This window comes from Panthera pardus, unplaced genomic scaffold, assembly GCF_024362965.1.
Source record: "Panthera pardus isolate Hobbes unplaced genomic scaffold, ASM2436296v1 HiC_scaffold_21, whole genome shotgun sequence".
NCBI lineage: Eukaryota > Metazoa > Chordata > Mammalia > Carnivora > Felidae > Panthera > Panthera pardus.
Genome location: NW_026526777.1, coordinates 53,191,998 through 53,205,789, shown reverse-complemented (window position 1 = coordinate 53,205,789; position 13,792 = coordinate 53,191,998). Strand labels below are relative to the sequence as shown.

At 35.6% G+C, this 13,792-nt stretch overlaps 1 protein-coding gene across 2 annotated transcripts in view; it reads right to left on the bottom strand.

The window, feature by feature from the left end:
• ANKRD45 (ankyrin repeat domain 45) overlaps window positions 1-12,064 on the bottom strand; it is a 39,892-nt gene extending 27,828 nt beyond the window's left edge. For both annotated transcript variants that reach the window (XM_019425210.2, XM_019425202.2), the window contains exon 1: window positions 11,674-12,064. In XM_019425210.2, the coding sequence (XP_019280755.2) occupies window positions 11,674-12,028 (355 nt within the window). In that variant the 5' untranslated portion in view covers window positions 12,029-12,064. The remainder of the gene's footprint in view (window positions 1-11,673) is intronic.
• Between the last annotated feature and the right edge of the window lie 1,728 nt (window positions 12,065-13,792).

The window sequence follows — 13,792 nt, the reverse complement described above, 5'->3', positions numbered from 1 at the left end:
GAGATGTTCTGGCTCCTTATACTGCTTTTCTCAAGGCTAATGTTACAGGCCACTGGTAACATCTAATTTTTTTTCCTATTTAATATGCATAGTTTAAAAACAAGAAAATATATTTCTAAACAAAAGAGGATTTTAACAAAAAATTTACATGTTTTTAAAACACCTTTACATGTTTTTCCCCTTGTTGAAGATGGCCTCTTTTCTAGAAAGAAACACACAGATGCTTGTAGTACATTAACCCCATTGCTGTCCCAGAAGAAGAAAAATATTTAAATCAGATTATTTCAAAAGCATCCATATGAGAAAGGGATTTTCCTAACGTCCTCCATAATGTTGTCAATGAGCAATGGATCCCAGGAGAGGGATATAAGGAAGGCCACATGTTAGAAATCCTAGTAGCAAGAAAGGTACCATAAATGGAACTGGGAAGGATTAGGGTTAATTCTTTTTTTTTTAATACAAAATTTATTGTCAAATTGGTTTCCATACAACACCAAGTGCTCATCCCAACAGATGCCCTCCTCAATACCCATCACCCACCCTCCTCTCCCTCCCACCCCCATCAACCCTCAGTTTATTCTCAGTTTTTAAGAGTCTCCCATGGTTTGCCTCCTTCCCTCTCTGTAACTTTTTTTTTCCTTCCCCTTCCCCTCCCCCATGGTCTTCTGTTAAGTTTCTCCAGATCCACATAAGAGTGAAAACATATGGTATCTGTCTTTCTCTGTATGACTTATTTCACTCAGCATAACACTGTCCCGTTCCATCCACGTTGCTACAAGAAGGCCATATTTCATTCTTTCTCATTGCCATGTAGTATTCCATTGTGTATATAAACCACAATTTCTTTATCCATTCATCAGTTGATGGACATTTAGGCTCTTTCCACGATTTGGCTATTGTTGAAAGTGCTGCTATACACATTGGCGTACAAGTGTGGATTAGGGTTAATTCTAATTGAAAAATAATCCCTTTGTGGAAGACTACTACTTACTAAATAGAAAGGGAGTCAACTGAGCAGGTAGTTCATAGTAAGGCAAAAGATCAGACAAGAAAAGGAATCTTTTCCTCCATACAGGCACTGTGATCCACTCACTACAATCCTATAAAGTAGGCACTAGCATTGTTCTGATTTATAGATAAGAAAACAAAAAGAGAAGATAAGTACTTTTCTCTGGGTTGCTGTAAGTTTTTTTTTAATGTTTACTTATTTTTGAGAGAGAGTGAGAGCAAGTGAGTGAGAAGGGGCAGAGAGAGGGGGGACAGAAGATCGAAAGCGGGCTTTGTCACAAACCATGAGATCATTCATGACCTGAGCTGAAGTCAGACACTGAGCCACCCAGGAGCCCCCAGCATTGCTATAAATTAATGAAGGTATATGGTAAGGTCAAAGTCCAAGAATGGGGATGATGAGTCAAAAACAAAAAATAGGCCATGAAGCAAAATACTCACCTATCTAGAATATTTCTCACAGCCTGCCTACCACCACCACTACCAGAATCTTTGAATTGCCCAAATTATGTTGTTCCATGCCTCTACAACTTTGCATATGCTGGGGTTTTTCTCTACCTGAAATAATAATTACAGTAATGAAATAAAATAATACCAGTATAACTTTAATGCTTACTTAGTATTAATACTGGTGTTTTATAAAATGGAATTCAGAATTCACTCTTTTAAATTAGTGAAACTATTTAATACATTTTAAATATGAAAATGTATAAACACAGGATATCAAAGAAAAGTATAAGTATGAAATCGATATGTTAAGTGTATATTTTCATTATATTAGCAATATAAATTATCAAACTGAAAAAAATAAGGATAAAAAACACTATAAAGAAATGTAATTAATCATGAAAGTTTCAAGTGAAACATTATGTGATTTTTCTAAATGTCCAACAATACCACCAAGATATTTTTGAACAATTTTTTTTTTAGCTATTGAAGTTTTTCTCACTCAACATTAGTTGGAAGTGGTTATAAACTAAAACCAAGTATTTTACTTCAAATTATCTCACCTCTAATTTGAAGAGAGAGATCTCTGAATAGCTTTTTGCTCTTTTGCAAACACTGCAATCTTTTTATTAAGAGTAAGCTGTAATTTTTCCCCAGAGAAAATATTGCTGGTTCATATTTGTCTTTTTTAGTTTCTTCATGTAAAAGAGATTCCATTTCAGTTTTCTGATCAAATTCAAAATGATGAGATTCATATGTGACTTAGTTGGGAAGTTTTGGGACTCAGATTATTCTTACAACAGAAATTTTGCAAAGCCACAATATGGGCCATCCAAATTTGTAGACTTCAGTTTGGCTTTTTGTATACATTGAGCAATTAAATCATTTGTTTTCAATCCATACATGACTCAAATTTCATTTTTTAAATACAAAATAATACTATTATACCTATAAAAAGACCAGTGTTTCAGTTACCTTAAAATAGTGGGTAAATATTCTAGAATATGCACAAGATTGTAATACTAAAATCTGATACTATGATTACTACACTGCCTGCCATGCCTTATCCCTCAACTCTCCTTTGTCTGGTAAATTCTTGGTCATTCTTCAGGATTCAATATAAGTATCGTCTCCTCTGTGAAGCCTTCCCTGACTGTGTCCAATACTTCCAGGTCAAGTTGATTTCTCTCTCCTCTAAGCTATCTCATACCTTATCTCACCATATAGTAATTACTTATATATTTACATATTTGTTTTCTGCTAAACTGTGAACTTGCCCAAGTCTGAATTCATTCATATTTCTATAACCTCAGCTCTGAGCACAAGGCTTGGCTGTTCCTCCACCCTTAATAAATGTTTGCTGATTTTATGTGGAAAGAAATTTTTAAACAATAATTTGTTCTGGCTATGCCTGCTTGAGTACAGTCGGGTTTAGTGACCAAAGCCTGGCCAGAACCAGAGGAGGTTCCATAATCAATAAACAAACTACAGAGATCTGTCCTTGGCCTCATAAGAAAACAAGGCATTTCCCAAAAGACCAGAAGTCAGGAAGATGTAACACAAAAGACCTCAAATAGCCAAAGCAACCTTGTGAAAAACAAAAAACAAAAAACAAAAAAACCCAGTATGGTACTGGCATAAAAATATACACATAGATCCATTGAACAGATAGAAAGCCCAGAAATGAACCCATAACTGTAGCCAATTAATCTTCAACCAAGTAGGAAAGATTATCCAATGGAAAAAAAGACAGACTCTTCAAGAAATGGTGCTGGGAAAACTGGACAGCAACATGCAAAAGAATGAAACTGGGCCACTTTCTTAAACCATACACAAAAATAAATTCAAAATGGATACAAGACCTAAATGTGAGACAGGAAACCATAAATATCTTAGAGGAGAATACACACAGTAACCTCTTTGCTATCAGTAGCAACTTCTTTCTAGATGTTGTCTCTGGAGACAAGGGAAACAAAAGCAAAAATAAATTATTGGGACTTCATCAAAATAAAAAGCTTCTGCACAGGGAAGGAAACAATCAACAAAACTAAAAGGCAACTTATGGCATGGGGGAAGATATTTGCTAATGACATATCTGATAAAGGGTTAGTATCCAAAATATATAAATAACATAAAACTCGACATCCAAAAGATGAATAATCCAATTTAAAAATGGGCAAAAGAAATGGATGGACACTTTTCCAAAGAAGACATACTGATACCTGAAAAGATGCTCCACATCACTCATCATCAGGGAAACAAAAATCAAAACTACAACGAGATATCACTTCACACCCATCAGAATGGCTAAAATCAACCACTCAAGAAACAACAGGTGTTGGTGAGGATGTGGAGAAAGAGGAAACCTCTTGCATCGTTGGTGGAAATGCAAACTAGTGCAGCCACTTTGGAAAACAGTATGGAGGTTCTTCAAAAAGTTAAAAATAGTACTAACTGAGGATCCAGCAATTGCACTAGTAGGTATTTATCAAAAAAAGACTAAAATACCAATTCAAAGTGATACATGCACCCCAATGTTTATAGTAGCATTATCTACAATAGCCAAACTATGGAAACAGCCCAAGTGTTCACTGATGGATGAATAGATAAAGATTTGTCATGTATGTAAGTACATATGCATACATACATACATACACACATACATACATACATACATACATACATACATACATACATACATACAATGGAATATTACTCAGCCATCAAAAAGAATGAAATCTTGCCATTTGCAATGACATGGATGGAGTTAGGGAGTATTACACTAAGTGAAATAAGTCAGAAAAAGATAAATACCATATGATTTCACTCATATGTGAAATTTAAAAAACAAAACAAACTAACAAAGGGGAGAGAAAGAGAGAGAGGGAGGCAAACCAAGAAAGAGACTCTTAACTATAGAGAACAAACTGATAGTTACCAGAGGGGAGGTGGCGGGGGGAATGGGTTATGGGGATTAAGGAGTGCACTTGCTGAGATGAATGATGTATGGAATTGTTGAATTGCTATATTTTATACATGAAACTAATATTATACTGTATGTAAACTAACTGGAATTTAAGTAAAAACTTAAAAAAAAAACATAAGTAGCTTCTGGGACATCCTTAGGAGGGAGAACAAACTTATGATCACAGAGGCAACTGTGGGGCCCATCTCTGTTGGTATAGATGCAAACCTGGATACTTCACAGTTCTATGAACAAGGCATTTATTATGATCCAAACTGCAGCAAAGATGACCTGGACATGATATTCCAGTGGTTGGCCATGGTTTTGAAGGAGCAAAATCGGGTAACAATAAATCCTGGATTGTCAAGAACAGCTGGGGTATAGACTAGGGCATGGATGGCTACATAATGATCGCCAAAGACCAGGATAACCACTGTGAAACTGCCTCCGTGGCCAGCTTTCCTACTGTGTGGGATGATGGTAATAAAGAAGCCCTTGATTAGGAAGAGAATATGCAAAAGAGGAATTTTATCTTAACACTGACCATATTTTATTGTGTGGGGTAAAGCAGCTGAACCACTGAAGATCCAAGTGTGATTTGATTCTGTGACATTTTACATTGGTAAATGTTCCTCTCTCATTATCACTGTAAACAGCTTTGTATGAATCTGTCTGATAACTTGTAAATGTTCATGTTTTAAAACAATGTATGAAATCAGCAAAACTAAAAGGCAACCAATGGAATGGGAGAAGATATTTGCAAATAACATATCAGATAAAGGGTTAGTATCCAAAATCTATAAAGAACTTACCAAACTCAATACTCAAAACACAAATAATCCAGTGAAGAAATGGGCAAAAACATGAATAGACGCTTTTCCAAAAAAAAAGACATCCAGATGGCTAACAGACACATGGAAAAATGCTCAATATCACTCATCAATAGGGAAATACAAATCAAAACCACAATGAGATACCACCTCACACCAGTCAGAATGGCTAAAATTAGGGGCGCCTGGGTGGCTCCGTCGGTTGAGCGTCCGACTTCAGCTCAGGTCACGATCTCGCGGTCCGAGAGTTCGAGCCCCGCGTCGGGCTCTGGGCTGATGGCTCAGAGCCTGGAGCTTGCTTCCGATTCTGTGTCTCCCTCTCTCTCTGCCCCTCCCCCGTTCATGCTCTGTCTCTCTCTGTCTCAAAAATAAATAAACGTTAAAAAAAAAATTAAAAAAAAAAAAAGAATGGCTAAAATTAGTAACTCAAGCAACAGCAGATGTTGGTACGGATGCCGAAGAACCCTTTTGCACTGCTGGTGGAACACAAACTGGTACAGCCACTCTGGAAAACAGTATGGAAGTTCCTCAAAAATTAAAAATAGAAATACCCTACGACCCAGCAATTGCACTACTAGGTATTTATCCAAAGGATGCGGATGTGCTGTTTCAAAGGGGCACATGCACCCCAATGTTTACAGCAGCACAATCGACAATAGCCAAAGTATGGGAAGAGCCCAAATGTCCATCATTGTATATATATATATATATATATATATATACACACACAGACACACACAATGGAGTATTACTTGGCAATCTAAAAGAATGAAATCTTGCCATTTGCAACAACATGGATGGAACTAGAGTGTATTATGCTAAGTGAAATTGGTCAGAGAAAGAAAATATCATATGACCTCACTCATAGGTGGAATTTAGGATAAAAAACAGATGAACATAAGGGAAGGGAAGCAAAAATAATAGAAAAACAGGGAGGGGGCAAAACATAAGAGACTCAAACACAGAGAACAAACTCAAGGTCACTGGAGGAGTTGTGGGTCAGGGGAGGGGCTAAATGGGCAAGAGGCATTAAAGAGGACACTTGGGATGAGCACTGGGTGTTATATGTAGGGGATGAGTCACTGGATTCTACTCCTGAAATCATTATTGCATTATACGCCAACTAACTTGGATGTATAGTAAATAAATAAATAACAAATAAAATAAAACCATGTGTTAAGTTTTACCTTATAAAATAAAACCATTTGAAAGTGAAAGAAAGAAAGAAAAAGGGAAGGGAAGGAAGGAAAGGACAAAAGAAAGAAGAGAATGGTTGTATGGGCAGAGAATGGCTATAAGTATTGGTTATTTCCCTCATGAGCATATGGCTGACTGGGAGCTGCAGGTTGCTGCCAGGATCACAAAAGTATCACACTGCTTATTGCTAGACTGAGGAAAGATCAAAATTCAAAGTGTGGTTTTTACTGAATGTGTATCAGTTTCACACCATCGTAAAGTTGAAAAATTGTAAGACAAGCCATCATTAAGTCAGGAACTATCTGTGGTCCCCCCTTATCCGCAATTTCGCTTTTCACAGTTGTGGGCACCTGCAGCCAACAGCGGTCTGGAAGCAGATGATCCTCCTTCCAATGTACCATCAGAAGGTCAATAGCATCCTATTGCTATGTCACAATGCCTACGTCATTCACTTCATCTCATCACGTAGGCATTTTATCATCTCATATCATCACAAGAAGGGTGAGTGCAGTACAATAAGGTATTTTGAGACACATTTACATAACTTTTATTATAGCATAATTTTTCTATTTTATTATTAGTTATTATTAATCTCATACTGTGCCTAGTTTATAAGTTAAACTTTATCATAGAATATATATGTATAGAAAAAAAACATAGTATATATAGGGTTTGGTACTATCTGCAGTTTTAAGTAGCCACCAGGGTCTTAGAATGTATGCCCCAGGGATAAGAGGAAACTACTGTACTTGAATACTCATCTTCGTGCATGCTTCCTTGTGAGATGTGTGAGATTTTCTCAAAGATATATATCTAGAAATGGGATTCTAGATCATAGGGTACATCTATTTGCAACTTTATATGAATGTTCTTCAAAGTGGTTATACAATTTACACTCCTTCCAGCAGAGTAAAAGAATTCCCACTTCCCCTACCTTCACCAGTACTCAATGCTGTCAGATATTAACATTTTTATCAAGCTACCAGTAGCGGTAGCTCATTGTTGAAATTTGCATTTTAATAGTGAATTTGAGGACATTTTTATATACCTATTGGCCATGAACATTTCTCTTCCGTGAATTGTTTGTTCCTATCTCTTGGGATCCTCTCTCTCTGCCCCTTTCTCTGCTCTGACTCTCACCCAAAATAAATAAATAAACTCTTTAAATAAATAAATAAATAAATAAATAAATAAATAAATAAAATAAACAAACAAACATTTTAAAAACATATATATATATATACACACGTATGTTTATATATATGATATATTTTTCCTTTAATAGCTTTGTTTTCATGTCTTATTTTAAGATACTGAGTGATATCTCAAGAATATAACAATCCTCCTCTATGTTTCACAAAGTTTGAAGTTTTCTCTTTTCACGTTCATATCTTGCATGAAACTGTAATTGATTTTTGTGCACAGTACAACGTAGGATCTAATTTAATTTTTTTCCAGATGAATAACCACTGTTCTCCACATATTAAATAGCTCATCATTTCCCCACTGAAATTTAGGGTCAGCTTCTCAGTTTGCATTTTTTAAAAACCTTAATGTGATATTAACTAGATTGATAAGTTAATTTGGAAGAAATTGCCTCTTTATGATATTTAATCTCACTGTCTAAAACATATATTTAATCTGGGTATTCTTTGATGTAATTCAATAAAGTTTAAAGTTTTTGCCATAAATGTCTTACAATTCTTTTATCAGATTTATTCCTAATCTCTGTACAGTTTTGCTGTGAATAAGATTTGTATTTTTATTATAGTATCTGATCATTGATGGTTTATAGAAAGCTACTGATCTGGGATATTGGTCTTATGTTCATATTCTTGCTAAATTGAATTCTATTAGTACTAATAGTACACTCCCTTGGAGGGAGTTTCATTTCTTCCACTCAGATCCTTATATTCAGTAGTTTACTGGTAAATATTTACCAACTAGTTCTCTGGGAAGAAATCCTTGATTTGTACCATTAGCAATTTCCATGATATATATATACTAACATGGCCAACTTCAAGCTACCAATGCGATGTCAACGAATTACAAACCCCCTGAAATTTTAACAATCAGCTTGCAAGAGCAGGTTAAAGCCAGCTCCAGTACAGTACAGTGTTAGGTCTCTTATTTATTTTTCTTGTCTTACTGTACTAGCTAGGACTGCCACTATAATGACAAATAAAAGCCATGATAGTGAATATCATAGTCTTGTTTCTGATTTAATGAATGTTTCTAAAGATTCAGTATCAGGTAACCTTGCTTCAGGTTTTTGATAGAGAGCTTTAAGGAAGGTTTCTTCTATTTCCCTGAGAGCTTTCATGATGAATGAATGCAACATTGTTTTCAAAAAGACTCTTCTACATCTATTGAAATGATCGTGCAATTTTGTTCATTTAGTCTTTTAATGTAGTGAATTACACTAATATTTTGTCTAATGTTAAAATCAACCTTGCATTAATGGGATAAATCCAACCTAGTACAATACATTTTGTAATACACAATCTTAGATTCAATTTGTTAATATTTTACGATGTTTGAATCTTTGTTATTAAATGAAATTGGCCTATAGTTATTCTTTCTACTACTCTCCTTAACTAGTTTTGCTATAAAAGTTCTATCTCTCATAAAATAAATTAAGCAGTTTTCCAACTCTTTATATTCTCTGAACATTGTATAAGCTAGAGATTACCTATTCCCTAAAAGTGCAATAAACCTTACCTTTTAAAATATCTGAGCCTAGAGTAAGGTGGGGGTGGAGAAAGGAGGCCTATTTTTATTACTTACTCATTTTTTTTTCAAAATAACCATTGATCTAGTCAAGATTTCTATTTTTTTTCTTGAATTAATTTTGGTAATTTACACTTTGTAAGAAAATTGTCTATTTCATCCAAGTTTCCAAATGTATTGTTATAGTTATTTATAATATTTTCTAATGATTTTTGAAGTCTTAGCTTTTCCTTTGTGAATGCTCTATTTTTAAAAATTCCAAATATTATTTATGCTCTCGATCTCTCTGATATTATCAAATATCAAAAATCACCCAATATTATCAAAGGTTTTTCAACTCTGTTGAAAGCAGATTTGGGATTTTTGTTGTTGCTGTTGTTTACTTTCTACAGTTTATTTATTTTTTATAATTTACATCCAAGTTAGTTAGCACATGGTGCAATAATGATTTCAGGAGTAGATTCCTTAAGCCCCTTGCCCATTTAGCCCATCCCCCCTCCCACAACCCTTCCAACAACCCTCTGTTTGTTCTCTATATTTAAGAGTCTCTTCTTATGTTTTGTCCCCCTCCTTGTTTTCATATTATTTTTGCTTCCCTTCCCTTATGTTCATCTGTTTTGTGTCTTAAAGTCCTCATATGAGTGAAGTCATATGATATTTGTCTTTCTCTGAGTAATTTCACTTAGCATAATACTCTCTAGTTCCATCCATGTAGTTGCAAATGGCAAGATTTCATTCTTTTTGATTGCCAAGTAATACTCCATTGTATATATACATATATACAATCTTCTTTATCCATTGATCAGTCAGTGGACATTTGGGCTCTTTCCATACTTTAGCTAATGCTGATAGTACTGCTATAAACATTGGGGTACATGTGTCCCTTTGAAACAGCACACCTGTATCCCTTGGATAAATACCTAGTAGTGCAATTGGTGGGTCATAGGGTAGTTCTATTTTTAATTTTTTGAGGAACCTCCATACTGTTTTCCAGAGTGGCTGCACCAGTTTGCATTCCCAAGCAGATTTTGGTTTTGTTGATCCTCTCTATTGTTTCTTTATTTTCAATATCATTACTTCTACTTTTTTCCTACTCTTCTTCTACTTTCTTTGGAAGAAAGTTGTTCTTTTTTTCTAACTCCTTGAGTTAAATGCCTTGCTTATGATTTTCAATGTTTCTTATATTCTATTATATGTATTAAGCTAGAATTTAAATTTTAGTTTTATTCCACAGGCTCTGACATGGACTGATCCTCTTGTCACCTAAATATTTCATAATTTCTAGTGTAACTTCTACGACCAACATATAATTTAAAGAGTGCTTCTGTTTTCCAAATTATAGGGGATTTTCAGTTCTCTTTTCATTACTACTTTCTAATCTTATTTAATTATGTTTAGAGAACAAACACACATGCTCTAGATTCTTTGATATTTGTTGAGACTTCCTTTATGGACTTAATTGTGATCAATTTTTTAAAATGTTCCATGGGAGCATTAAGAAAATACATATTCCTGGGGTGCCTGGGTGGCTCAGTCAGTTAAGCATCCGACTTTGGCTCAGGTCATGATCTCAAGGTTTGTGAGTTCAAGCCCTGCCTCAGGCTCTGGGCTGACAGCTCAAAGCCTGGAGCCTGCTTCGGATTCTGTGTCTCCCTCTCTCTCTGTCCCTCCTCCTCTCACTCTCTGTCTCTCTCTCAAAAATAAATAAATACTTAAGAAAAATTCTTGGCGGGGGCACCTGGGTGGCTCAGTTGGTTAAGCATCCGACTTCAGCTCAGGTCATGACCTTGCAGTTCATGAATTTGAGCCCCTCATCAGGCTCTGTGCTGACAGTTCAGAGCCTGGAGCCTGCTTCAGATTCTGTGACTCCCTCTCTCTGCCCCTCTCCTGTTGATACTCTGTCTCTCTCTGTTTCTCTCTCTCTCAAAATAAATAAACATTAAAAATATTTTAAAATGTTTTTAAATGTATATTCCGTATTTTCTGGAAGTCATTGTTATTTTTAATTTTCTTCAATGACCATATTTGCAACCTGAAAAAAAAAAAGGTGACTGAATAAAAAGAGATAATTAGATCATGACTACAAAACTAAAAAATCTTCAAAGGAGTGATAATATTATTATTAAGCACTTATTATATATCAACTTAGCATGTGCCAATTACAGTGATATTTATATTTACTGTCTTTTTTAATCCACACAGCATCCTACAAGGAAAATACAATCATTATCCCCATTTTGCAGATGAAGAAACAGAAGCACCAAAACATTAGGTAACTTGCCCAAGTCACACTGCTAATCACGAGTGAAGTCTACATACTTATCTACTGAGCTATATCGTCATGTACACAGATACCCACATTTTCATATATATGCATATGTATATAATATATGTAAAATATAAGCAGGCATAGCAAATTCATCCAACTTTAAATATAGTACATAGCATCTTTAGGTAGTCATAAGTAATACTGATGAGAGAAAAAAGACAAAATACCTCTGGTGGTTTTTTCGTTCAGATTCACACCATATTTTGCCAAAGCTCTAATCACATCACTTTGCCCAGCCATGCAAGCTGCATACAACAAATTTCTCCCAATGATGTCTTCTTCCAAGAGTAGCTGCATGGCCTGTTCATGATGAGGGTTCTCAGGATCCTCAAAAATCTTCTGCAAACCTTCTACATCCCCTGTGAGGGCAGGTTGTAAGACAGGATTAAGGGTGCCTGTTTCTTCTGGTTCTTTCGATTCTCCTTCATCATCACCTTCTTCTTCATCATCTTCTTCTTCTTGCTGTGAGGAAAATATTGATCTTTCTGAACTCTCTGACTCTGGAGGTCCGTCTGGCTCCATTAACTCCAAAATTACCTGAGGCCAAAAAAAAAAAAAAAAGTAATAGAAATCTCTCAAACAAATCAGTATTTGTTTATTCCATTAGTCAGCTGATAATACAGATAGGATGAAAATACTTAACTGGCTGAAAATAATTATAACAGTAAATTCAACAGGAACAGAAGAAGAAACAGATCAATGTGGGCTAGATTCATTAGGAAAAGATTGAAAGAGAAATTGAAAAGAATGTTAAAGAGACTCACCTGCCTAAACAAGGGTCCATGTTGGGGAAAAGTGAGAAATATAGTGGGATTATTGGAGCCAGATTAAAACTTTAAACGTTAGGTACTGACACTGACAGAATTATTCACTCAGTAATGCTTACTGAAAGCTTACTAATATACTACGTGCTATGTAGGCACTAAGTAAATTACAAAGAAGAATCAAATTTATTTCCTGGCCTCAGTGACTATGTCAAAGGAGAAAATATCACATGCACAAAATAAGTGTGATAAAAGGTAACAAGTGTTAAGTATCATAAGACATGAAGTATGCTATGGTAGTTCAGAAGGGATGAGATTAATTCCAGGTACAATTAATCACAGAATTCTTAGTGTTCCCTCTGGCAGAACACATATTAAATTGGTAATGATTCAGAGAACAGTAGCCTTCATATGTATAAGTCCCCTTCATATGTATAAGAATGTTTGTAGGGGCACCTGGGTGGCTCAGTTGGTTAGGCATCATACTCCTGATTTTGGCTCAGGTCATGATCTCGCAGTTCAGGAGACTGAGCCCCAAGTCCGGCTCCATGCTAACAGTATGAAGCCTGCTTAGGATTCTCTCTCCCTCTCTCTCTGCCCCTCCCCTGCTAGCGCTCTCTCTCTCCCCCTCTCTCTCCAAATAAATAAATAAACATTTTTTTTTTAATATTAAAAAAAAAAAAAGAATGCTTGTAGCATCACTGTTCAAAACAACAAAAATCCCAGGCAGGAAAAAAAACAAAGCCCACGAACAGGAGCATAAACTGTGGCATATTCACACGAAATAATATATAGTAGTTAAATGAATAAATTAGGGTGATACCATGTGGTCAGCTTATAACACGGCTCCCAATGACCCTCACCCTGCCTCCTGGTATTCATACCCTTGTGTAATTCCCTCCCTTTGAATGCAGGCTGGATATAGCAACTCTCTTCTAATGAGAATACAGCAACAGTGATGGGATGTTATTTCCATAATTTAGTTATAACAGACTGTGACTTAGGTCTTGTTGGTATTCTCTCCCTGGCTCTTCTCACATAGTATGATGGACAGGGCCACTTTCAAGGAACAGAGGGCAACCTCTGGCCAACAGCCAGTAAGGAATGGAAGTCCTGAATCCATTAGCCCATGAGGAACTTAACTCTGACAACAATCATTGATAGAGTTTGGAAGTGGATCTGCCCCAGGTGAACTTTGAGATAACTGTGGTCCCATGCAACACCTTGACTATAGCCTCATAAGAGACACCAAAGTAAAAGATTTAGCTAAGTTGTGCCCTGATTCATGAGTCAGAGAAACTGGGAGATAAAGAACGTGTGCTGTTTTAAGCTACCAAGTCTGGGGGTAATTTGTCACACAAAAATAAATAGTTGAAGCACACAACGATATGAGTGAATCTTAGCAATACAATATTAGTAGGAAAAAGTAAATCCAAAAGACTATATGTATCAAGATCTATTTTTGTAAAGTTCAAAGCAATTAAAATTAAAGTGGACTTTTTAGGAATGTGAATAGACTCAG